Genomic DNA, 26,288 nt, shown 5'->3' with positions numbered 1-26,288 from the left:
CAAAAGAATAATCATCTTCCTGACTTAACATTTTTTTTTTATAATATATTCTTTTTTTTAACATTTATTTATTTTTGAGACAGAGACAGAGCATGAACGGGGGAGGGTCAGAGAGAGAGGGAGACACAGAATCTGAAACAGGCTCCAGGCTCTGAGCAGTCAGCACAGAGCCCGACGTGGGGCTTGAACTCACGGACCGCGAGATCATGTCCTGAGCCGAAGTCAGATGCTTAACCGACGGAGCCACCCAGGTGCCCCGTGACTTAACATTTTAAAAGGATCTGTCTGGCTGCTAGGTGGAAACTACTCTGTAGAGGGCAGTAGTGGATCTATTGAGGCCAATTAGAAAACTATTGTAATAATCAGGTGAGCGATGATAATGTCATAGATCAGGTCAGTAGAGGTGAAGGTGATGAGGCTTGATCAGATTTTGGGTATGTTGTTTTGAATATGTTTTGTGGTCAGCAGAATTTGCTGAGGGACTGTTATTGGATGTGAAAGAGAAGTATTAAGGGTGACTCCAGTTTTGTTTTTGTTTTTGTTTTTGTTTTTGTTTTTTGGCTTGAACAATGTGGAGGATGGCATTGCCACTTATTGAGATGGAGGAAACTAGGTTTGACAGTGGAAGAGACTGAAGATTAGGTATTCTCTTTTGCTTGAGATGTTATTTAAAGAGTTGGATGTCCAAAGGCTGTGGTTAAGGAGAAAGATCTTGTGTGGAGATAGCAATTCTGCAATTTTTAAGAACATAGATGGTATTTAAATTTTCACTATTTCACATATAAAATCTTTGTTATGGTTAAAGTTGTTTAATTTCTATTTCTTTAGGTACCGGGTACTGCAGAGAATGCCCGGTCATGTGTCCGAGCTTATTTTTCTGATCTTCATGAAACTCTGTGTCGTCAAGAAGAAATGGCTCTAAGTGTTGTTGATGCTCATGTTCGAGAAAAACTGATTTGGCTCAGGCAGCAACAAGAAGATATGACTATTTTGTTGTCCCAAGTTTCAACAGCCTGTCTTCATTGTGAAAAGACTTTGCAACAAGTAGGTAGATTAAATGTGGTTAGGACATATTTTAAGAAGGAGGTTAAACAGATAATTATCAGAGGTATGCACTAGTCTATTTTATTAACAAATATTTTAATATTATTATTATTTGTTACTGTGTGCATTAACATTGTGCTTAGGACATGGTCTCTAACCTTGAATTGCTCCACCAACCATATCAGTGTCCTCTACTTCATGTGCCCTCCCCAGCTTAAAACTATGGATTCTAGAAACTCTTTAATGTCTTGTCATTCTTTAGTCATGCTAAGCCCTTTAACTCTTCTTTACCAAGCATGTACTATTCTTTCTGCTCGGTGGGCTTATATCTCCCCTTTCTGATAGTGGAAATCCTTTTTCAAAGTCTAGCTCAAATGTTTGCTTTTCTTTGAAACTCTCTGTTGTTCTTTTTTTTTTTTTTTTTTTTTTTTGGATGCCTTTCTAGCATGTACTACCTATCTCTGCTCTAATTCATTGGTTCTTAATTATCCCATGTTTTTTGATGATTGAGTTATCAGAAGCAATTTGTTTTACCAGTTTTCAGATCATGTCATGAGATCATGATACCATGAGATCATGACTTGGGCCAAAATCAAGAGTCGGATGCTTAACTGACTGAGCCACCCAGGTGCCCCCAGATAATATACTTTTAAAATAAATTGGATTTAAGATTATTTGAGCAAAAATGCCAGTCTTATTCATTTCTACTTGGTTCTGCTTTCATGAGTTGGTGATAGAAAGGTAATTATTGCCCTAGGAATTCCCAGTAAGCTGTAGTGTATTTTACCCTTATTGACATATTGCTAGTAATTGTGTTGACTGCAAATCACTGCAGAGCTAAACTTATTACTAATTGTAAAGCTTTTTCTCTTATATATCTAATTAGACTTATATGAATGTGGTGAGGCTGTAACCACAAAAGTCTTGAGCTTATCATATTGAATTATAATAATTGATGTGTATGCCATTTATTAAATTGCCTTGAACTTCAGTCCTATTCTTCTTTCCTCTGCCCTGTGATTTTTGGACTAGAACTCTACAAACCACATATCGGCTTTGCCAGCTCCTTGTTAGTTTAGGCTCCATCAACAGGGGACGGGAAAGGAAGGTTGGAAGGTAGAGTTAGTTTCCCGTTGGTTCCCATTTACTTGGGTTCCTGTGAATTTCACTGCTCACAAGAAGATACCACTTTCCTTAGAGACCTGAGCTTAAGATCCATGGGGACTTTCCCATAAGTTTCTAAGTTTTAATAATTCTAGCATGTGCCTTTTATTCCCCCTTTCCTGGGGCGTGATAGCTGCTTCCTACATTTGCTTTCCCACATGATACCTCTGAGTACTTTTTACCCTTTTAGTTACCTAGTTAATAACTACACCTAGTTAGCAGTTCTTCATAGTAAATTCTTTCTGTTTACATAAGTGGTGTGGTTTTCCTCTACTAATTCGAACCTGAACAATATGCATTCTTCATTCTTCTCTATGTTGACTGCATGCATCTTGTTCATCTTTGTATCTAGGTAGAAGGAACTTAATAAATATTTGTTCAGTTATGATGGGTAATCAAGCTACACAGAAAAATCAGAAATGGATTACATCTAGATCTCGTTTACTTGAATACGTAAAAGTATTTTTGTATTTATTCTGTTAAAAAGTATGTTTATAGTTACTGAAATATTTGGAGGTTAGAATTTCTGAAGCATTCCATCAAAGTGATTGGTAATTGTTAATGATATGGTATTATTTCACTATGTTAATGCAAATGAAGCTAGGGTCTTAGAGTCATTCTTCATATCAACTTTGGTTTTTAAAGTTCTAGAACCCTAACCCCAACCAATATTCTTTTTTTTATTGTTAAAAATTGTTTTCAATGTTTATTTTCAATAGAGAGAGAGAGAGAGAGTGAGTAAAAGCAGGGGAGGGATAGAGACAGAGGAAGACACAGATCCTGAAGCACACTCCAGGCTCTGAGCTGTCAGCACAGAGCCTGATGCAGGACTCAAATTTGAACCATAATATTTGACCTGAGCCAACGTCGGATGTTTAGCCAATTGAGCCACCCAGGCATCCCCCCAACCAATATTCTTAACAGTTCCTGCCACAGAGATAATTGAACAGAAGAATGGATAGAACATCACACGTTATTATCAATTTTGAGAACAAAGCTTAATCATCCTTCCCCTCCAAAAAAAAAAAAAAATGATGCATCATCTAAGTTCAAGGCATGAAGCTAAGTGGTGAGGATTTGTCTATTCATTTAGCAAATAAGTTTTGAGTGCCTACTGTGTGCTAGGTACTTCTAGATAACATGGGATATACTGGTAAACAAGACAAACAAAAAGCTATATAATCTTGTGGAATTAGCATTTTAGCAAGGAGAAGATAAGACAATAAATCATATCCTTATCTAAATAAGTAAATTATGTAAAATGTTAGAATAGTGGTAAGAACTAAGGACAAAAGAAAAAGTGATCAGGGTAAAAATCATTAAGAAAAGGTGAGATTTGAGCAAAGCCTCAAAAAAGAAAAAGGTGAAGGAATTTATTCAAGCCCTAATATAGGGAAGAATATTCCCACTGAGGAAACCCATTAGAGAAAAAACCTAGGACACCATGTCTGGTGTATTTGAGGAACAGCAAAAGAGGCCACTGTGGCTGGTATATAGCTAATGAAGGAGAGAGAAATAGGAGCTATAATCAGAAGTAATAGGGAATTATATGTAACGAAGGCTTTGTGGGCCACTGGAAGGGCTTCAGCTTTTACTGATTAAAATAGAGAAGCCATTGTGAAATTTTGACAAGAATGACTTGATCTTACTTAAAATGATCACTTTGATGTGTAAAAAACAGATTGGAGGAGGGCAAAGATGGAAGGAAGGAGTTAAAGAAAAGGAGTTAGGCTGTTGTAGAATTCCATGTGAGAGAGAATACTGGCTTGGGTAGTGGAGTGAAGTGTCCAAATTCTGGATACCTAATAGGATTTGTTTGTATTTGGGGCATGAGAGAGTAGAAGCAGGAATTTCTTAAAGGCTTTTGTTATGAATAACTGGAACAACATGCAACTTATAAGCAAAGTTTGTTAGTTAATAATTGACTAATATAAATATGCAACAGTGAGCAAAAACTGCAAACACTGCTGCTTTCATGGAGCTTACATATTGTTTGAAGATCTCTGTCTTAGGAAGAATATATTGGTGTCTGTGTAGAAAATCTCTGGAATAATGTTGTAGAAACTGGAAAGTGCTTGACTTTGAAGAAAGAGTCTGGGGATCTAGAGGGAGAGGGAGACTTTTCAATTTTACATGTAGTCCCATTTTTAAAAAAACCAGTACATATATATCTTAAGTTATTTAAAAACCTTTTTATGTAAGTACAACATGCAGGGGCGCCTGGGTAGCTCAGCCAGCGAAGCATCTGACTCAATTTCAGCTCAGGTTATGATCTCACAGTGTGTGAGTTCACGGTTCCTTGCTGGCAGTGCGGAGCCTGCTTGGGATTCTCTCTCTCTCCCTCTCTCTCTGCCCCTCCCCCACTCACATTTGCTCTCTCTTGCTCTCAAAATTAAATAATAAACATTAAAAATAATAAGTACAACATACATACAGAAATGTGTGCATAAGTGTTCACCTGGCTAGTTGCTGTATAACTAGCATCCAGATCATGTAACAGAACATTACCAGCGCCCCAAGATACCCCTCAAACTCTCTTCTGATAACTTCCCCCCTAAGGATAAACCTGACTTCTAATGCATATCTTATTTTTGTCTGTTTTGGTATTAATAAAAATGGAATCAGGGGCGCCTGGGTGGCGCAGTCGGTTAAGCGTCCGACTTCAGCCAGGTCACGATCTCGCGGTCTGTGAGTTCGAGCCCCGCGTCGGGCTCTGGGCTGATGGCCCGGAGCCTGGAGCCTGTTTCCGATTCTGTGTCTCCCTCTCTCTCTGCCCCTCCCCCGTTCATGCTCTGTCTCTCTCTGTCCCAAAAATAAATAAAAAACGTTGGGAAAAAAAAAAATAATAAAAAAATAAAAATGGAATCATACAGAATGAACTCTTCATGTCCTTTCTTCTTTTATTTGACATTGTGAAATTCAAATCATCAGGTATAATTGTGGCTCATTCTCATTGTGGCCTTTGTGAATATACCACAATTTATTTATATTTTCTTCTCTTGAAAGGGTCTTAAATTATTTATTAATGCCCACTTATTATTATTATCCTAGTTAAATTTACATTTAAGTTAACCTTTAATACTATGATGTTAGATGAACTTTTCTTGAGTTTTGGTGATATCTCTTTTTCCCTTATTTCTGTAATAAGTTTACAGGAAAACTGTATTCTCTTTTCTAGGATGATTGTAGAGTTGTTTTGGCAAAACAGGAAATTACAAGGTTACTGGAAACATTGCAAAAACAGCAACAGCAGTTTACAGAGGTTGCAGATCACATTCAATTGGATGCCAGCATCCCTGTCACTTTTACAAAGGTAATGTACTATATTTCATTTTTAGGTGTGGTTTCTGACAGATCATGATTGTTTTATATTCCATGATAATCAGCTTGAAGAGACAATTAAGAAATTCATGGTTTTTTGTTTGTTTTTTTTAAACTTTCATCATTGGAAAATGAAAAGTGGTATAATGAATCTCCCTGTACCCATCATCTACTTTGACAATTAAAACCCCTTTTTTTCTTTATTTAAATCCAAGTTAGTTAACATATAGTGTAATAATGGTTTCAGGAGTAGAATTTAGTGATTCATCACTTATATAACACTCATTGCTCATCCTAACAAGTGCTGTCTTTACTGCCCATCACCCATTTAGCCCACCCCCACCCCCTCCCCTCCAACAACCCTTAGTTTGTTCTCTGTATTTAAGAATCTGTTATGGTTTGCCTGCCTCCGTCTCTGTTTTTATCTTGTTTTTCCTTCCCTTCCCCTACATTCATGTTTTGTTTCTTAAATTCCACATATGAGTGAAATCATATGATATTTGTCTGTGTCTGACTAACTTATTTTGCTTAGCATAATATATTCCCATTGCATCCACATTGTTGTAAGTAGCAAGATTTCATTCTTTTTGGTTGCCAAGTAGTATTCCATTGTGTATATATACCACATCTTCTTTTTTTTAATATAATTCATTGACGAATTGGTTTCCATACAACACCCAGTGCTCATCCCAGCAAGTGCCCTCCTCAATGCCCATCACCTGCTTTCCCCTCTCCCCCACTCCCGCATCAACCCTAAGTTTGTTTTAGTATCCAGGAGTCTCTTATGGTTTCCCTCTCTCCCTCTCTGTAACTTTTTTTCCCCCTTCCCCTCCCCCATGGTCTTCTGTTTAATTTCTCAAGATCTATGTATGAGTGAGAACATATGATATGTCTTTCTCTGACTCACTTATTTCACTCAGCATAATACCTTCCAGTTCCATCCATGTTGCTGCAAATGGCCAGAATTCATTCTTTCTCATTGCCAAGTAGTATTCCATTGTATGTATAAACCACATCTTCTTTATCCATTCATCATTCGATGGACATTTGAGCTCTTTCCATAATTTGGCTATTATTGATAGTGCTGCTATAGATACTGGGGTGCATGTGCCCCTTTGAATCTGTATTTTTGTATGCTTTGAATAAATACCTAGTAGTGCAATTGCTAGGTTGTAGGGTAGCACTTTTTAAATTTTTGAGGAACATCCTTACTGTTCTCTAGAGTGTCTATACCAGTCTGCATTCCCATCAGCAGTGCAAGACTGTTCTCCTTTCTTTACATCCTTTCCAACATCTCTTGTTTCCTGAGTTGTTAATATTAGCCTTTCTGACAGGTGTGAGGTAGTATCTCATTGTGGTTTTGATTTGTATTTCCCTGATGATGAGTAATGTTGAGCATTTTTTCATGTGTCTGTAAAGCCATCTGGATGTTGTCTTTGGAAAAGTGTCTGTTCATGTCTTTTGCCCATTTCTTTCACTGGATTATTTGTTTTTTGGGTGTTGAGTTTGATAAATTCTTTTTTTTTTTTTTTATTTTTTTTTTTAACATCTATTTATTTTTGAGACAGAGAGAGACAGAGCATGAACGGGGGAGGGTCAGAGAGAGAGGGAGACACAGAATCTGAAACAGGCTCCAGGCTCTGAGCTGTCAGCACAGAGCCCGACGCGGGGCTCGAACTCACGGACTGTGAGATCATGACCTGAGCCGAAGTCGGACGCTTAACCGACCAAGCCACCCAGGCACCCAGAGTTTGATAAATTCTTTATAGATTTTGGATACTAACCCTTTGTCCAATATGTCATTTGCAGATATCTTCTCCCATTCTGTTGGTTGCCTTTTAGTTTTGCTGATTGTTTCCTTTGCTGTGCAGAAGCCTTTTATTTCGATAAGGTCCCAATAGTTCATTTTTTATTTTGTTTCCCTTGCCTCCAGAGACCTGTCTAGTAAGAAGTTGCTGTGGCCAAGGTCAAAGTGGTTGTTGCCTGTTTTCTCCTCTAGGATTTTGATCGTTTCCTGTCTTACATTTAGGTCTTCCATCCATTTTGAGTTTATTTTTGTGTATAGTGTAAGAAAATGATCTGCTTCAGCATGTTGCTGTCCACTTTTCCCAGCACAATTTTTCATTGGATATTCTTTCCTGCTTTGTCAAAGATTAGTTGGCCATACATTTGTGGGTCCATTTCTGGGTTCTCTATTATGTTGCATTGATCTATATGTCTGATGTTGTGCCAGTACCATACTGTTTTGATGATTGCAGCTTTGTAATACAGCTTGAAGTCTGGAATTGTGATGCCTCCAGCTTTGGTTTTCTTTTTCAGTATTAGTTTGGCTATTTGGGGTCTATTATGGTTCCATATAAATTTTAGAACTGTTTGTTCTAGCTCTGTAAAGAATGCTGTTGTTGTTTTGACAGGGATTGCATTGAATGTGTAGAGTGGGTAGTATAGACATTTTAACAGTATTCTTCCTATCCAGGAGCATGAAATATTTTTCCATTCCTTTGTGTCTTCTTCAATTTCTTTCATAAGCTTTCTATAGTTTTCAGCATACACATCTTTTACCTCTTTGGTTAGATATCTTATGGTTTTTGGTACAATTGTAAATGGGATCGATTCCTTGATTTGTCTTTCTGCTGCTTCGTTATTGGTGCATAGAAATGAAACAGATTTCAGTATGTTGACTTCATATCCTACGACTTCATGTATCAGTTCTAGCAGTTTTTTGGTGGAGTCTTTCAGGTTTTCCACGTAGAATATCATGTTGTCTGCAAAGAGTGAAAGTCTGCCTTCTTCCTTGCCAATTTGGATGCCTTTTATTTCTTTTTTGTTCTCTGAGGCTAGGAATTCCAGTACAACATTGAACAACAGTCTTGAGAATAGACATCCCTGTCATGTTCCTGCCCTTAAGGGAAAAACTCTCAGTTTTTCCTCATTGAGGTTAATATTGCAGGTCTTTTGCATATGGTCTTTATGATGTTGAGGTATGCTCCTTCTGTCCCTATTTTCTTGAGGGTTTTTATCAAGAAAGGATGCAGTATTTTGTTAAATGCTTTTTTTGCACAGGATAAGGATCCTGTGATTCTTATCGTTTCCTTTATGAGTGTGATGTATCACATTGATTGATTTACAGATATTGAACCAGCCCTACAGCCCAGGAATAAATTCCATTTGATCATGGTAAAGAATTATTTTAAAGTATTGTTGGATTTGATTTAGTAATATCTTGTTGAGGATTTTTGCATCCATGTTCATCAGGGAAATTGATCTGTAATTTTCTTTTTTGGAGGGGTGTTGTCTGGTTTGGGGATCAGGGTAAAGCTGGCCTCATAGAATGAGTTTGGAAGTTTTCCTTCCATTTCTATTTTTTGGACTAGCTTCAAAAGAATAGATATTTACTTTTGTGTAAATGTTTGGTAGAATTCCTCTGGGAAGCCATTGGCTCGGGACTCTTGATTGTTGGGAGATTTTTCATTGCTGATTCAATTTCTTAACTGATTATGGGTCTGTTCAAACTTTCTATTCTTCAGTTGGGGTCGTTTATATGCTTCTAGGAATTTATCCATTTTTTCCAAATTGCCCAATTTGTTGGCATATAATTATTCATAATATTCTCTTATTATTGTTTTTATTTCTGTGGTGTTGGTTGTGCTCTCTCCTCTTTAATTCGTGATTTTATTTATTCAGGCCCTTTTTCTTTTTGATAAATCTGCCTAGGTGTTCATCAATTTTTAAAAATTCTTTCAAAGAACCAGCACTTAGTTTCATTTATCTGTTCTACTGTTTTTTTTTTTTATTTCAATAATTGATTTCTGCTCTAATCTGTTATTTCTCTTCTGCTGGTTTTGGGCTTTATTTGCTGTTGTTTTTCCAGCTCCTTTAAGTTTAAGTTAGGTTGTGTATCTGAGACCTTTTTTCCTTCTTTGGGAAGGCCTGGATTGCTATATCCTTATCTCTTATGACCACCTTCACTGCATCCCAAGGATTTTGGACTGTAGTGTTTTCATTTTCATTGGCTTCCATGTAATTTTTAATTAGAGTCTCAGTTTATGGAGATCACAACACACAACCAGTGCCAGGTTTTGCTGCACTCTGGCATCTTTGTCCCAGTACCAGAAAACGTGGCTGCTCTCAGGGGTCTGCTGGGACTTCTGCCCATAAGAAGGCTATATGGCATCTACCAAATTCACTCCAAGCAAGGGAACTGGTTCTCCTCATGTGGCACACAGACCCCTCAGACTCACTGCCTGCTCCTGGGGATTCACCCTGCTTCCTCACCAGAGCAGTGGCAGGCACTGAGCTCTGAACCTTCAGACTCTGCACTCCACTGTTTGTAGAATTCTGGTGATATTGAAACCCTCTCCTTTCTCCTTGTCACTGGTTTTGGGGAATAGATTTCTTGTCAAGTCCTATGTGAGTATTTTCACTGTTTCTCTCTTTCCAGCTACTTTCAGGGGTAGTGCTTTTCTTTGCCATCCTGATGCCCTCCTCTGTCCCCCTTTCTCTTTCTATGTCCTCTCTCCATGAAAATGGCTCCTTACCCTCCACAGCTCCATGGCTTTTCTCTCCCCCAGTTCACTTCTCTGCTCCATGCACTGCTAAGCTCTCTGGCTCAAAGTATGCACATTGTTGTGTTAATCCTTACATCAATTTCCTAGGTATTCAAAATGGTTTGATGCTGATCTAGCTATGTTTCAGGGGACAAGACAAGCTCAGGGTCCCTGTACTACTCTGCCATCTTTACTCCCAGTTTTTAATTTCATCTGTCCTTATCCCCATTCCCCTTTCTATCTGCAGTCTCCGAGGTTATTTTGAAATAAACCCCAACATATTTCATCTATGAAATATTTTTGTGTGTATTTCTAAAAGGTAAGGGCTTTAAAAAAATACATAACCAAAATACTGTTATAAAACCTAAAAAAATTAATAATCTCTAATATTAACCATTATCCAGTTAGTTATTGAAATTTCCCAGATGGTTAAATTTTTTTGTTTTTTTCTGGAAACAGAATCCAGCTAAATAAGGCTTATACTTGACATTTGGTTGTTGTGTTTTGGTCTCTTTTAAAGTGAATTCCCCTTAATTTAAAAGGTTCATGTATTTAATTTTGCTTTCTCTTTTTAGGTACTTTTTTTTTTTTTTAAACTTAATCTTGTTCTTTTTTAAAAGTTTATTTATTTGTTTTTAGAGAGAGAGAGAGAGAGGGTGTGTGCAAGCATGTGCACAAGCAGGGGAGAGGCAGAGAGAGAGGGAGAAAGAATGCCAAGCAGGCTCCACTGGCAACAATCTCACAACAGTGAGATCATAACCTGTGCTGAAATCAAGAGTCAGACATTTAATTGACCGAGCCACCTAGGCACCCCAAAACTTAATCTTGTTTTATAATTATGTGAAACATTTACATAGTCCAGAGTCAAATCTACAAAGCAGAATTCATTTAGAGAAGTCTAGCTTCTATCCCTGACCCCTCCACATTTTCCCTCCTTTCTTCATAGAAAACCATAAAGATTTTTTTCTTAGTTTTGGGGCTCCTGGGTTGCTCAGTCGTTTGAGTGTCTGACTCTTGATTTTGGCTCAGGTCATGATCTTGGATTCATGAATTCAAGCCCCACACTGGATTCCTCATTGATAGTGCGATGCCCGCTTGGGATTCTGTTTCTCCCCTTCTCTCTCTGTTCCTTCCATGCTTGTTCTCTCTTCAAAATACATAAACTTTAAAAACTTAAAAAAAAAAAAAGAGTTTTTTTTCTTAATTTTATTCATCATTTAAAAAATATAGAGAAATACATCTATATATTTGTATGCACTTTGATCACATTTAAAGGTAAACTACATTACACATTTCTCCACGATGTTCTTTTGACGTACTCGTATGTCCTGGAGATTACTCCATAGCAGTAGTATGTGATATTTTCTATTACTTTTTACAACCTCAAGGTACTGTATTGTGCATATATACCATATTTTTGTGTGTCGTGTGGTAAAAATACAAAAAATTACCATCTTAACCATTTTTAATTATACAGTTCAGTATTGTTAAGTATATTCACATTGTGTGAAACAGATCTCTAGGAATTTTAATTTTGAAAAACTGAACCTCCACACCATATAAACAATAAGTCTCCTTTTCCCCTCTCTCACCATCTGTTGGTAACTACCATTCTATTTTTTTCTCTTTGAATTTGACTATTCTGAATATCTCATATAAATAGAACCATATAGTAGTTGTCTTTTTGTGATTGGCTGATTTCAATTAGTATAGTATGCTCAAAGTTCACGCATATTGTGGCATATGACAGAATTTTCTTCTGTTTTAAGGCTGAATAATACTTCATTGTTTGTATATACCACCTTTTGTTTATGCATTCATCTACTGATGGACATTGGGGTTGCTTCTACATTTTGGCTACTGTGAATAGTGTGTTACTGTGAACATGGGTGTTCAGTTATCTCTTTGAGATCTTGCTTTTATTTCTTTGGGATATAGATCCAGAAATGAGATTACTGGATATGGTAGTTCTATTTTTAATTTTTTTTATTTTTTGAGGAAATGTTGTTTTCCATAGTGGTTGCACCATATTGTAATTCCTGCCAACAGTGCACAAGGGTTGCAATTTCTCCACATTTTCACCAACACATGTTAATTTTTGTTTTTGTTTTCTTTATTTTTTATTTTAGAGAGGGGGAGAGAGAGTGCACAAGTGGGGGAGAGAGGCAGAGGGAGAGAGAGAATCTTAGGCAGGCTCCATGCTCAGTGCAGAGTCTGATGTATGGCTCAATCCCAGGACCCTGGGACCATGACCCAAGCCAAAGTCAAGAGTCAGACACTCAACCCACTGAGCTATCCAGGTGCCCCTGTTCTTGTTTTAGATTGTAGCCATCCTGCTGGGTGTGAGGTGATATCTCATTGTGGCTTTGGTTTGCATTTCTCTGATGATTAATGAAGTTGAGCTTTTCACATGCTTATTGGCCATTTTATATCTTCTTTGGAGAAATTTTGTACAAGTTCCTTGCCTGTTTTTAAATTATTTGATTTTTGTTGTTGTTGTTGAGCCTTAGGAGTTCCTTATATATTCTGGATAGGGGTCCATGATTACATATATGATTGGCAAATACTCTCTCCCATTCTGTAGGTTGCTTCTTCACTCTCTTGGTAGTATCCTTTGATCCACAGAAGTTTTTAAGATTGACATGGTCCGATTTGTCTGTTTTTGCTTTAGTTGAATGTGTTTTTGGTGTTATATCCAGGAAATCACTCCAAATCCATTATCAAGAAAATTTTGCATTGTGTTTTCTTCTAAGAGTTTTCTATTTTTGGATCTCATGTTTGGGACCTTTATCCATATGTGTGTGTATGTACACACACACACACACAAATACATATGGAGAGGCTGAGGGAGAATCTCAAGCAGGCTCCACACTGTCAGCGCAGAGCTTGACTCAGTTCTCAGTCTCATGAACCGTGAGATCATGACCTGAGCCAAAATCCAGAGTCGGATGCTTAACCGACTGATCTACCCTGGCGCCCCTATCCATATTTAAAATCCAAATTTTCATAATTGTTGTATGTTCTTTGTAAATCTACCCTTTTGTCATTATATAATGACCTTTTGTCTCTTACTAACAGTCTGATTTAAAGTCTATTTTGTCTGGAATATCTTTTTCTTTTCTTTTATTTTCAGCCTTCTTGTGTTCTTAGAAATGAAGTGAGTCTCTTGTAAATAGCATATTGTTAGATCTTGTTTTTTTTTTGTTTTTTTAAAAAAATTTTTTTTTTTTTTTAACGTTTATTTATTTTTGGGACAGAGAGAGACAGAGCATGAACGGGGGAGGGGCAGAGAGAGAGGGAGACACAGAATCGGAAACAGGCTCCAGGCTCCGAGCCATCAGCCCAGAGCCCGACGCGGGGCTCAAACTCACAGACCGCGAGATCGTGACCTGGCTGAAGTCGGACGCTTAACCGACTGCGCCACCCAGGCGCCCCTAGATCTTGTTTTTTTAATCCATTTAGTCAAACTTTTTTTTGTTGGAGAGTTAATTTCATTTAAAGTTATTATTAATACGTAAGGACTTAATATTGCCTTCTTAGTTACTGTTTTTTGTTTATATCTTGTAGTTTTGTTGTCATCTTGTAGCTTTCCTCCTACTGCTACCTTCTGTGTCTCAGTGGTGTTTTAGTGTCATGGTTTTATTTCCTTCTCATTTCCTTTGTGTATAACTTATGGATTTTTGTGTGTTTACACTGCTGTTACAAAGAACATCTTGTTATAATATTCTGTTTGAAAGTGGTAACATTTTAACTTCATTTGTGTATAAAAACTATTGTTTTATAGCTCCACCTCCCCATACTTTATGTTATTGATGTCACAAATTACATATTTGTACATTGTGTACCTGTTAACACAGGCTTATAGTTTTTTGTTTTTGTCAGTTGAGTTCTATGAAGAATTAGATCTATGCACCAAAATTATAATACAAAAATATAATAATAAAGGTTCCTCTCAGAGGAACGAGTAGGAGATGAAATAATTAACAAAGGTATTATAAATAAAAGTATAACTGCCAATACTTTTTAACTCTATATCAAAATAAGATTTAAATTTTTAAAAATTACAGGACAATAGAGTTCACATTGGACCAAAAATGGAAATTCGAGTTGTTACATTAGGATTAGATGGTGCTGGAAAAACTACTATTTTGTTTAAGTTAAAACAGGATGAATTCATGCAGCCTATTCCAACAATTGGTAAGTATGAGTATTGCTTTTTACTTTAATGGACATTTTATAGACAAACTCTAGCTTACAGCTGAGTTCTTGAGGGTTTTATTTTATGCCTGTATGGCATGGAGGTGGGCTCTTTACTGGCTCTAAGACACTACCATGTCAGAAAAAAAAAAAAAATGCAAGATTCAATGACTGTGTGATTGAAATGTGAATGGTGGGATATTGAGAAGGAATAGGGGTGCCTGGGTGGCTCAGTCGGTTAAGTGTCAGACTGTATTTCAAGCACAGGTCATGATCTCACGGTTTGTGAGACTGAATCCTGTATTGGGCTCTTTGCTGATAGCACAGAGCCTGCTTGGGATGCTGTGTCTTCCTCTTTCTCTGCCCGTTCCCTGCTCGTGCACTTTCTCTCTCTCTCTTTCTCTCTGTATCTCAAAGTAAATAAATAAAAAAAGGAAAGAACAGAGTATTGGTGGGACAGTTGGAAGGATTAAAGGATTGGTGTCAAGGTGAGGGAGTAGTAGTGGTGCAGAGCACTCAGTTATTTGAGTTTCAGGATCTAAGGATCCTGGTGGAGGTTTAGAGAGCTAACAGCTGTTAAAGGTATATATTCCTCATATAGATTTATTAGGAGTGGAGTTGGTTGGGCCGCAGTATATATTGCTGTATGAAGATAATTTGTATACCACAGTTATAAACTGTGGGTTGCCTGTGTTTGATGTGTTACTTATTATAAATATAAGTTCAGTATTAAAGTAACTTTTTTAACAAACAGGTTTTAATGTGGAAACTGTAGAGTACAAAAATCTGAAGTTCACTATTTGGGATGTAGGTGGAAAACACAAATTAAGACCATTGTGGAAACATTATTACCTCAATACCCAAGGTAAGAGTGAAAAGTGATATCTTAATTTTTCAGAATTTTAGGATGCCATTTTCAATGGAATAGATTTAACTAGTGAAGTTTATTTTATTTAAAAAGTGAAGGTAGAAGACTGGGATATGTGCTTTGTTTTATTTCATGAACAACCATAATTTATATCTTGGCAGTGAAGAGATAAAACCATAATATATATCTTGGCACTTTATTATTAGTGTTCGTGTAAGTGTGATCACTAGCAATATCATAATATAGGGTAGAATTCTTGGTGTATGGTTCTGCTGCTCTCTTCAATTCAGTTAAATATTTATCTCATTGGAATCTCAATAGCTCCATTCCTTTATTTCCATTAACAATAAGTTATCTGCAGTGGTTTGCTTTTGGCCAAAATCTCTTTTACCACATATTCCACCTAGCATTTATTTATATTTCGGCCACATTCTATGCTTTTGCATATACCCAACATGAAGCTTTTGTTCATGCCACCTATTTCATATGTCATCCTACTTTCCACCTAGAAGAGAAGCTAAGTAATTATTTTTACTTGGGGATTTTTGATGCTTAGTTTAGTATAAGCCATTGACTAATAGGGGGAAAATGGGCTTTTAAACATGGGAAATGGTTGATAGAATGTTTAGCTACATAAGGTAGCTGGAAGGATTTCAAAAGAGAGTCAATTCAGTAGATACTTGTGACGTTTCTGCTGTGTGTTTTGAATACAATATATGTGGAAAGTGCTGTGCTAGGCACCTAGAGAGAATACTTGGGAGAGATAAAGGTGGTGATTTATTTAGACTATTTTTTTGGAAAGGGAAATGGTAATCAAAGAACAAGTAGTATCATAGTCCATAAAACAAATCTCAACAAATTGAAAAAGATTGAGGTTCTACACATCTATTTTGACCACACTGCTATGAAACTAGAAGTCATCCACAAGAAACAATCTGGAAAGACTACAAATACATAGAGGTTAAATAATATGCTACAAGGAGCGTCTGGGTGGCTCAGTCGGTTGAGCGTCTGACTTCAGCTCCGGTCATGATCTCACGGTTCATGAGTTTGAGCCCCACGTCGGGCTCTGTGCTGACAGCTCAGAGCCTGGAGCCTGTTTCAAATTCTATGTCTCTCTCTCTCTGCTCCTCCCTGGCTCATGCTCTGTCTCTCTCTCCTTCAAAAATAAATAAAACATTTAAAAAAAATTAAAAAATAATAATATGCTATGACACAATGAATGGGTCAACCTGGAAGTAAAAGAAGAAGTAAAAAAGTACATGGAAGCCAATGAAAATGAAAACACAATGGTTCAAAACCTTTGGGATGCAGCAAAAATGGTTCTAAGAGGGAAGTTTATAGCAATACAGGTCTACCTCAAGAAATAAGAAAAATTTCAAATAAACAACCTAATCTTACACCTAAAGGAGGTAGAAAAAGAACAAAGTCCGAAACCAGTAGAAGTTAGGAAATAATAAAATTAGACAATAAATAAATGATCTAGAAATGAAAAAACCAATAGAACATATCAGTGAAACCAGGAACTGGCTGTTTGAAAGCCAATAAAATTGATAAACCCTAGCCAGCCTTACCAAGAAAAATAGAGAAAGGACCCAAGTAAATAAAATCACAAATGAGAGAAAAGAAATAACAACAAACACCACAGAAACACAATTATAAAAGAATGTTATGAAATGCTATGTGTCAACAAGTTGGACAACCTAGAAATGGATAAATTCCTAGAAACATATAAACTACCAAAACTGAAGGAAGATGAAATAGAAAATTTGAACAGACTGAATACCAGGAAAGGAATTGAATCAGTAATCAAAAAGTAAGCACAAGTCCAAGACCAGACAGATAGTTTCACAGGCAACTTCTACGAAACATTTAAAGAAGAGTTAGTACCTGTTCTTCTCGTACTATTCCAAAAAATAGAAAAGGAAAACTTCCATATTCATTCTATGAGGCCAGCATTACCTTGATACCAAAACCAGATGGATCCCACTAAAAAAGAGAAATACCTTTTTTTCATCTATATCTTATATATTTTTTAAAAATATCAGGCCAATATTTCTGAACACATCTGCAAAAAATCCTGTACAAAATACTAGCAAACTGAATCCAACAGTACATGAAAAGAATTATTCACTATGATTAAATGGGATTTATTCCTGGGTTGCAAGTGTGGTTCAATATTCACAAGTCAGTCAACATGATATATCACATCAGTAACAGAAAGGATAAGAAACATATGATCATTTTAATGGATGCAAAAAAGCACTTTACAAAGTACACCTATTAATGATAAAAACCCTCAACAAAGTATGTTTAGGGGGAACATACCTCAACATAATAAAGGCCAACTATGAAAAACCCACACCTAACATCATCTTCAATGGGGAAAAACTGAGAATCTTTTCTCTAAGGTCAGGAACAAGACAAGGATGTCCATTCTCCCCACTTTTATTCAACATAGTACTGGAAGGCCTAGCCACAGCAATCAGACAAAAAAGGAAATAAAAAGTATCTGAATCAGTAAGGAAGAAGTAAAACTTTCACTATTTGCTGATGACATGACACTATACATAGAAAACCCGAAAGACTCCACCAAAAAACTGATAAATGAAGTCAGTAAAATCATAGGATACAAAATCAGTGTACAAAAATCTGTTGCATCTCTATACACCAATAATGAAGCAGCAGAAAGAGAAATTAACAAACCTACTTATAATCACACCCAAAATAATAAGATACTTAGGAGTAAACCTAAGCAAACAGATGAAAGACCTGTACTCTGAAAACTTTAAAACACTGATGAAAGAAATAGAAGATGACACAAAGAAATGGAAACACATCCCATGCTCATGAATTGGAAAAACACATAATGTTAAAATGTCCATACTACCCAAAGCAATCTACTGATTTAAAGCAATACCTATCAAAATAACATCAGCATTTTCACAGAGCTGGAACAAACAATCCTAAAATTTGTATGGGACCTCAATAGCCCAACTAACCAAAGCAGTCTTGAAAAAGAAAAGCAAAGCTGGAGGCATCAGAGTTCTGGACTCTTTAAGTTATATTACAAAGCTTTAATAACCAAAACAGTATGGTACTGGCAGAAAAATAGACAAATACATCAATAGAACAGAAGAGAGAACCCCAGAATGAACCCGCATCTGTTATGGTCCACTAATATTTGACAAAGCGGGAAAGAATATCCAATGGGAAAAAGATAATCACTTTAGTTGGGAAAACTGGACAGCGACTGCAAAAGAATGAAACAGGACGCACTTTCTTAAACCATACATCAAAATAAATTCAAAATGGATTAAAGACCTGAATGTGAGACCAACAAATATAAAAACCCTAGAAAAGAGCACAGATAGTAATTTCTCTGATATTGGCCATAGCAATTTTGTTCTAGATAGGTCCCCTGGGGCAAGGAAAATAAAAAGAAAAATAAAGTATAGGGACTACACCAAAATAAAAAGCTCCTGTACAGCAAAGGAAAAATTAACAAAACTAAAAGGCAGCCTATGGAATGGGAGAAGATATTTACAAATGACATACCTGATAATAAAATATATAAAGAACTTCTACAAATCAACACCCAAAAGCCAAATAATCCAAGTAAAAAATGTACAAGATGACATGAACAGACATTTCTTCATACAAGACAAATAGATGGCCAACGGACACATGAAAAGATGCTCATCATCACTTATCATCAGGGAAATGCAAATCAAAACAACAATAAGATATCACCACACATCTGTCAGAATGGCTAAAATCAACAACACAGGAAACAACAGGTGTTGGCAAGGATGTGGAGAAAAAAAGGAACCCTCTTGCACTGCTGATTGGAATGCAAACTGGTACATCCACTGAAAAACAGAATGGTGTTTCCTCAAAAAGTTATAAATAGAACTACCCTATGATCCAGCAATCACACTACTAGGTGTTTACCCAAAGAATACAAAAACACTAATTCAAAGGGATACATGAACCCAGGTATTTATAGCAGCAGCATCTATAATAGCCAAATTATGGAAACAGTCCCAAGTACCCACTGACTAATGGATAAAGAAGATGTGGTGTGTGTATGAACTGGAATATTACTCAGAAATAAAAAAAGAATGAAATCTTGCCACTTGCAATGACATGGGTGGAGCTAGAGAGTATAATGCTAAGTGAAAGAATTCAGAGAAAAATACCATGATTTCACTCACGTGGAATTTGAGAAACAAATGAGCAAAGGGGGAAAAAGGGACAAACCAAGAAACAGACTCTTAACTATAGTGAACAAACTGATGGTTACTAGAGGGGAGGTGGGTTGGGGGGATAGGTGAAATAGGTGATGAGGATTAAGGAATGCACTTATTGTGATGAGCATCAGGTGATTAAAATAAAAACTTAACAAGTAGCCTCATTAGGGAGATCTTGAGAGGTATATTTTCATTAAGAGAAAACTGTTAATTCATTTACACAACAATTTGTGTTTGATGAAACAAGTATGGTAAATCCTGTATATAAGGGGAAATGAAGAGAGCTGAAAAGCTATGTGAACTATGTGAAGCCATACTCCTAAGTATTGCTAGGTGCTGTTAGAGCAGCCTTTCTGAAAAACATAGTAGATAGTAGACTAACCATAATGTAATAACGAGAGCATAAAATATTTGGTCATTTACTTAAAGTTAACCAATGGCTAATTAGATTCTTTTTTTTTTTAATTTGGCTAGCTGTTGTATTTGTTGTTGACAGCAGTCATAGAGACAGAGTTAGTGAAGCACACAGTGAACTTGCAAAGTTGTTAACAGAGAAAGAACTCCGAGATGCTTTGCTCCTGATTTTTGCTAACAAACAGGTAACACATTTGTATTTCAGAATACTTACTTTAGTAGTTCTGTGCATTCTACATCCTAAGGTAACTGGAAAGATTTCAAAACAGATAATTCAGTAGATATTTATGAAGTTTCTGCTGAGTATTTTGAATACAGTCTATGTGAAAAATGCTATAGTTGTTACCTTAGAGTATCTAAAAATGTAGTTGATGCTTTCCAGAAACTCCTAGGAATGCCTGAGTGTCTCAGTCAGTTAAATGTCTGACTCTTGATCTCGGTTCAGGTCATGATCATACAGGATTGAGCCCTGCTGTGCACAGACAGTGCAGGGCCTTCTTGGGATTCTCTGTCTCCCTCTCTCTGTCCCTCCCTTGCTGCCTCTCTCTCTAAAAATAAATGAATAAACTAAAAAAACAAACAAACAAACTCCTATATAGGGATGTAAACATGTAAGTGAATGTATATGAGATTTTAATACATAGAAAACTAGTAAGTAACTTCAGTAATATTAACAACATGTTATGAGAAATTAGAGTAGTTTTAAAGGTGGCATCTTGTCAAAGATTTGTAAAAAGTAGGTTCTGAGTTGAAATTATGACAAGAGTTGAAATTATGGATAGGACTTTAAGTATGTGAAACAAAGAACATTGCAGGTGGAGAAAATAAAAGCATGAGTATTTTTAGGGAGTATAAGCAGGGTGGATAGCAGTTTGAAGAGACTTCATGAAGGTAGATTTGTTAGAATTTGATGACTGAATGGGGAAAGGTGAAGGACAGGGAGAAGCTGCTGATTCCTAGATCTTGAGCTATGCTTGTAGGAGGATGAGAATGCCTTCAAGGGCAATAGAGGGGCAAAGGGTAGGATGAAGAATAAAGGATTTTCCTCTTAATAAATAAAAAGATGAACTATTAAGAATAGATACACTTTGCTTTACTTACTATTAAAAACATGCCGGGGCCCCTGGGTGGTTAAGCGTCTGACCTTGGCTCAGGTCATGATCTCACAGTTTGAGTTCAAGCCCGGGGTGAGTTGACAGCTCAGAGCCTGGAGCCTGCTCAGTATTCTGTTTCTCCCTCTCTCTCTGCCCCTCCCCCCCACTTTCTGGCTCTATCTCAAAAGTAAATAAACATTTAAAAAAAAAATTTTAAGGGGCGCCTGGGTGGCTCAGTCGGGTTAAGCGGCCGACTTCGGCTCAGGTCATGATCTCGCAGTCCGTGAGTTCGAGCCCCGCGTTGGGCTCTGTGCTGACAGCTCAGAGCCTGGAGCCTGTTTCAGATTCTGTGTCTCCCTCTCTCTGACCCTCCCCCATTCATGCTTTGTCTCTCTCTGTCTCAAAAATAAATAAACATTAAAAAAAAATTTTAAAAACACAAATAAGGCAACGTTAAATACCCTTTTCCACTTACATTGTTAACGATAAAAATGTTTGATAATCTTCAGGCTCACATATACTGTTGCTGTAGTTATTAAATGGAGACATTTTCTTGGAGGGCATTTTGGCAGTACCATACCTGTCAAAATTTTAGATGCATGTGCCCTTTTACCTTGTAATTCGACCTCTAGTAATGTATTCCGCAGACAGATATCCTAAGGTTATTTCACAGATAATGTTGCAGATGTATGTAGATAATCTACATACAATGTAGAAGTCTGCTTGTCCAGCTAATGGAAAGATACCTATCCTCAAGGTGTGTATTAAAAACAAAAAAACTAAAGTATGTTTCTGTTTATGTTTATTTGCATGAATGTGCATAGAACTTATATGGAAAAATATATGAGATTATAACATGGTTGCTTTTGGGAAGTAGGGGTGTTCAGGAGTATTTGGAGTGGGAGTTTAATAACTGTTCATTGTATGAATTCTGTACTTAAGGCATTTTGGTGATACACGTGTTAATCTTTCTCTTTTAAGTTGATGCCTTATGACTCAGGCAGTGGCTTTCATTCAGGCTGCATGGCCTTTACTGATTTCACTGTAAGGCTATTCTTACTGTACTATAAATGACCTTCATTAGAACTTTTCTACTTATTAATCATTGAATAATTATTGAAAGGTGAATCTAGGTTTTAACTTTAAGCTTCTGTTAGAATGGCACCAATGGAATTCTGTATAAATAGTAATAATTGGAAAAATGAGAATTTTGATGGGCTGATTATTAAAAAATTTCTGATATGTGTGTATCTTTCAGGATGTTGCTGGAGCTCTGTCAGTAGAAGAGATCACTGAACAACTTAGTCTGCATAAATTGTGCTGTGGCCGTAGCTGGTATATTCAGGGCTGTGATGCTCGAAGTGGTATGGGACTATACGAAGGGTTGGATTGGCTTTCACGGCAACTTGTGGCTGCTGGAGTATTGGATGTTGCTTGATTTTAAATGGAGCAGTTATTTAAACTCTTTTGTGGTCAAGAGTTATTTTGCACATAATATAAGAAATTCTACATCTCAAAGATAGTTTATTTAGGGTGTATATTTAAAATGAATCTTGGTTGGGGAATTCAGTACAATATGGCTTTGAAAAAAGTTACTATTAAACATTTGACTGAACAGATTAAATTGAATTAAACAGGGACTTCTTAAATATACATTTTTTAAAACATACATTTGTTATTTAAGTTTTTCACATTATATGTGATCCCTATGTTGGGAAAGAAGTAGTCACAGAGAAAGGGTAAGTGAAGGTTTATTGTTTCAGTGAAAAAAGAATAGCCAACTGAGTGCCTAATGCAAACTTTGTGAAGCAAATAAAACATAGCTGCTTTAACTTGCCTTTTCACTGGATTTTGGCAGTGTTTAATAGCAAAACACCAGTGACTTAATGAAATAGAATCCAAACTGCATCTTTGGGTAATAGGATTACTTTACTTTTATGTTCAATATAACAGAACACTTTTAATGCTAAGAACTATAAACTACATAAAATTAGTATTTTATAGTGTTTTATTAAAACTTTCTCCTAAGCCCTTTTGTATAAAACCCACTGAGTCAGATGAAATGCTATCTAAATAGGTACGGCTGTCAGATTAGTATTAAACTGAAGAACAATAATAACACTGTGAAAGTCAGTTATGTTGTAGTTAATCTTCACTTATGAAAGACCCATTTCCAGGGTTGAACCTGGTTATATTATTTCCTAGTTCACAGCTCTAAATTGGTCCTTCTGTTTTTCAACATGTTTAAAGTAGTTAGTAGAGTTCCTTTTAAAAATAATATTGCATCCTTAGTGGGAATGATTATAGGTAAAATGTAGTTAAGTTACACATAGAGCCAGGGTTGGCTTTAAGTAAAAGACAGAAGTAGAAATGCAGAAAACTACATTTATCTTTAGACAAGGCATTTAAGCAGTGGAGAATCAGTTACGTTAAGTGCTTTCCCAAAATAAATGCATTTATCTTGACAAAATGTTATCAAGGCTCTTCGTAAGGCTTTGAAAAGTTATTTGAGAAAGAATATGTCTAAGAAAAGATAAGAAATGTTCAGAAAGTTTACATCACATTTATTATGCAGTGTTGTAAAAGTTTTAAAATTTTCTGCTTTTTACTGTTTTTCATTTTTTTAAGGATACTTATTATGGCAGTAGGATTTACATTTAAACATCGCTAGATTGGATTTTATTTTATTTTTTATTAAATGCTCTTCATCCTTATAGATGAAGTTGAATCCTGTCTTATTAGTTCAACTGCTAGGAGATGTGGGTCTTAGGTGGCACTGTTTTGGTTCCGTCTCTTCAAGTGTACTTTTGTTTGTTTAAAATAAACAGCATAACTTTTAGAAAACAAAGCGTTAGGAAAAAAAGTCCATCAGTGTTATGGGCACTGTGTAAATAAGTAAATATTTCATCCTTTATTTTTCAAGTAAAAGTCATGCTGTTACAAGTGTAATTTGTGCATATAAGTAATACTTATGAATTAAATTATTTAATATTTGATTACAGTAACTGTGAAAAATAAAAAAAATGTGTTAACATTTGCCTGTGAGCCCTTGAACTGTTTTCTCTACTAGGTAATTGAAAAAAAAAAAAGTCTAACACTAACATGTAAACATGTTTTTCTTGTAAATTATTAAGTTTATTTCACCAATTTTGCTAAACTTTGTAATTCACATTCTTAGCATATTATTAAACGCAATGTAAAGTATGTGCTTAGACCTGAGTATAATGTACATAATAGTGTTTGTGTGTGATTTTTTTTTTTTTAAGAAATATTTTTCTCAGGCCCTTATTTGTGGTTGTATTCTTTCACTGATCATTAGTTAAGATTCTGCTAGTTCCCTCTGGGAAATATCAAATTTAATAACGAGAGAGATGTTTTAAGTACAGTCTATTTGGATTTGCCTCCTAGCTCTGAATTTCTGTATTAAGCCTAAATATTATTGTATGGTTTATGTAAAGCAGGTTTTACAAGTGTGTAGCCCTGGTGTATAATTCCGGAATGCTTTATTATCACCAGAAGCCATTATTTGCATTACATATAGGCAGCAATAAAATGTTAAAATCATTTTAAAGAAGTCCTATCATTATTCCAAAAATTCTGTTTCATGTACCATCTATCTAGTAATAGAGTATAGCTAGTAACCAATTAAAAAAGTAATTTGTGCTGTGGTTAAGAAAAAGAAAACAAAATGGAATAGGATTGACTTGCATGTCAAATTTGAGTTGTAGTTTATTAAAGATTTAGAAATAATTTATTCTGTAGTTGCAAGGTAAGTCTGACTTAAAATGAGTATTATAGATAGTGTCTTGAAAGGAGAACTACAATTTTGCATTAAAGTGAAACTCCTGCCTTTTAAATTTTAAATAACTGTTTTAGAAAATGGCTGCGAAAACTTAGCTGTAGCCTATGAACTAATTTGCTAAAAGACATTTTATGTATCATTGAGGTACCTTTCAATTTGCAAAGTGGTAAAAAGGAAGATCGTTTCATTTTCCCTAAAAAAATAATGAAAAGGACGAATGTATCAGATGGTATCCTAATAATTTAAAATATGGTTTTAAAAAGACTTCTAGGAAGATATGTTTTTAGGTCTACTGATTATGTTAAACTTGTGACAGGGAATGGAAATATTGATTAATCAAATATGATTTGCACTTAAGGCAAAATAACTATTTCTGGGGGGCTTGGGGTATTATCACCACTTGGTGGCAGTATTATCAAAAATTTAGGAGTAAGTTTTCAGCAATGATTAATTAAATTGCTAGGGAGATGTCTAGACACAGAAAATAGGAAGAAAAGATAAATGTTATAATGAAAAGTCATTTTATGTCTAAGTTCTACTTTATAAAAGGAGGACATAATGTTGAAGTAGCACAACTTGGCACATTCTTCATCTCACAAGTTTGTAGTACAAAATGGATAAAGGAAGTAGCCTGCTTATCAATAGAAGGAAAAGTTTAAGTTTAAATTTAAATGTAAGAATGTGAATTCCCGGGGCTCCTGGGTGGCTCAGTCAGTTAGGCATCCAAATGTTGATTTCGGTTCAAGTCATGATCTCATGGTTTGTGGGATGGAGCCCTGCATCAGGCTCTGTGCTAACAGTGAAGAACCTGCCTGGGATTCTCTCTCCCACAGTCATTGCCCCTCCCCTGCTTGTGCTTTCTCTCTCTCTCAAAATAAATAAACTTAAAAAAAAGAAAAGAAAAAAAGAATGTGAATTCCCTAAATATGTCTGTTGAGGTGTTCCTCTTTAACTTTTTGAAGAGTCTCTCTGGAAACTAGAGGCAGTGTTTCTTTTTTTATTTTTTAAATTTATTTATTTATTTTTATTTTATTTATTTTTTTAGAGAGAGAGAAAGAGCACAAGCAGGAGAGGGGCAGACACAGGATCTGAAGCAGGCCTCAGGCTCTGAGCTGTCAGCACAGAGCCTGTTAGAGGGCTCAAACTCCAGCAAGACCATGACCAGAGCAGAAGTCAGATGCTTAATTGACTGAACCACACAGGGGCCCCTAGAAGCAGTGGTTCTTAACAGCTCTGAAGTCAGGGGATGACTGGGTGGTTCAGTTGGTTAAGCATCTGACTTTGGCTTAGGTCATGATCTTGCAGTTCAGGTGTCTGAGCCCTGCGTTGAGCTCTGTGCTGTAAGCTCAGAGCCTGGAGACTGCTTCAGAATTTGACTCCCTCTCGGGGGCGCCTGGGTGGCGCAGTCGGTTAAGCATCCGACTTCAGCCAGGTCACGATCTCACGGTCCCTGAGTTCGAGCCCTGCGTCAGGCTCTGGGCTGATGGCTCAGAGCCTGGAGCCTGTTTCCGATTCTTTGTCTCCCTCTCTCTCTGCCCCTCCCCCGTTCATGCTCTGTCTCTCTCTGTCCCAAAAATAAATAAA

General features: G+C 36.3%; 1 protein-coding gene across 3 annotated transcripts in view; it reads left to right on the top strand.

Annotated features, from left to right (window-relative positions):
• TRIM23 (tripartite motif containing 23) overlaps window positions 1–24,466 on the top strand; it is a 36,974-nt gene extending 12,508 nt beyond the window's left edge. Inside the window, exons 6-12 of one of the 3 annotated variants that reach the window (XM_043591294.1) lie at window positions 829–1,044; window positions 5,387–5,521; window positions 14,144–14,273; window positions 15,028–15,138; window positions 19,869–19,993; window positions 22,161–22,266; window positions 22,587–24,466. In XM_043591294.1, coding sequence (XP_043447229.1) covers window positions 829–1,044; window positions 5,387–5,521; window positions 14,144–14,273; window positions 15,028–15,138; window positions 19,869–19,993; window positions 22,161–22,266; window positions 22,587–22,645 — 882 coding nt within the window. In that variant the 3' untranslated portion in view covers window positions 22,646–24,466. Of the gene's footprint in view, window positions 1–828; window positions 1,045–5,386; window positions 5,522–14,143; window positions 14,274–15,027; window positions 15,139–19,868; window positions 19,994–22,160 lie in introns of all 3 variants that reach the window. The other 2 variants (XM_043591278.1, XM_043591286.1) reach the window with 2 other exon arrangements.
• Window positions 24,467–26,288: the final 1,822 nt, after the last annotated feature.

Source organism: Prionailurus bengalensis, chromosome A1 (genome assembly GCF_016509475.1).
Source record: "Prionailurus bengalensis isolate Pbe53 chromosome A1, Fcat_Pben_1.1_paternal_pri, whole genome shotgun sequence".
Lineage (NCBI taxonomy): Eukaryota > Metazoa > Chordata > Mammalia > Carnivora > Felidae > Prionailurus > Prionailurus bengalensis.
This window is presented reverse-complemented; position numbering and strand designations above follow the sequence as displayed.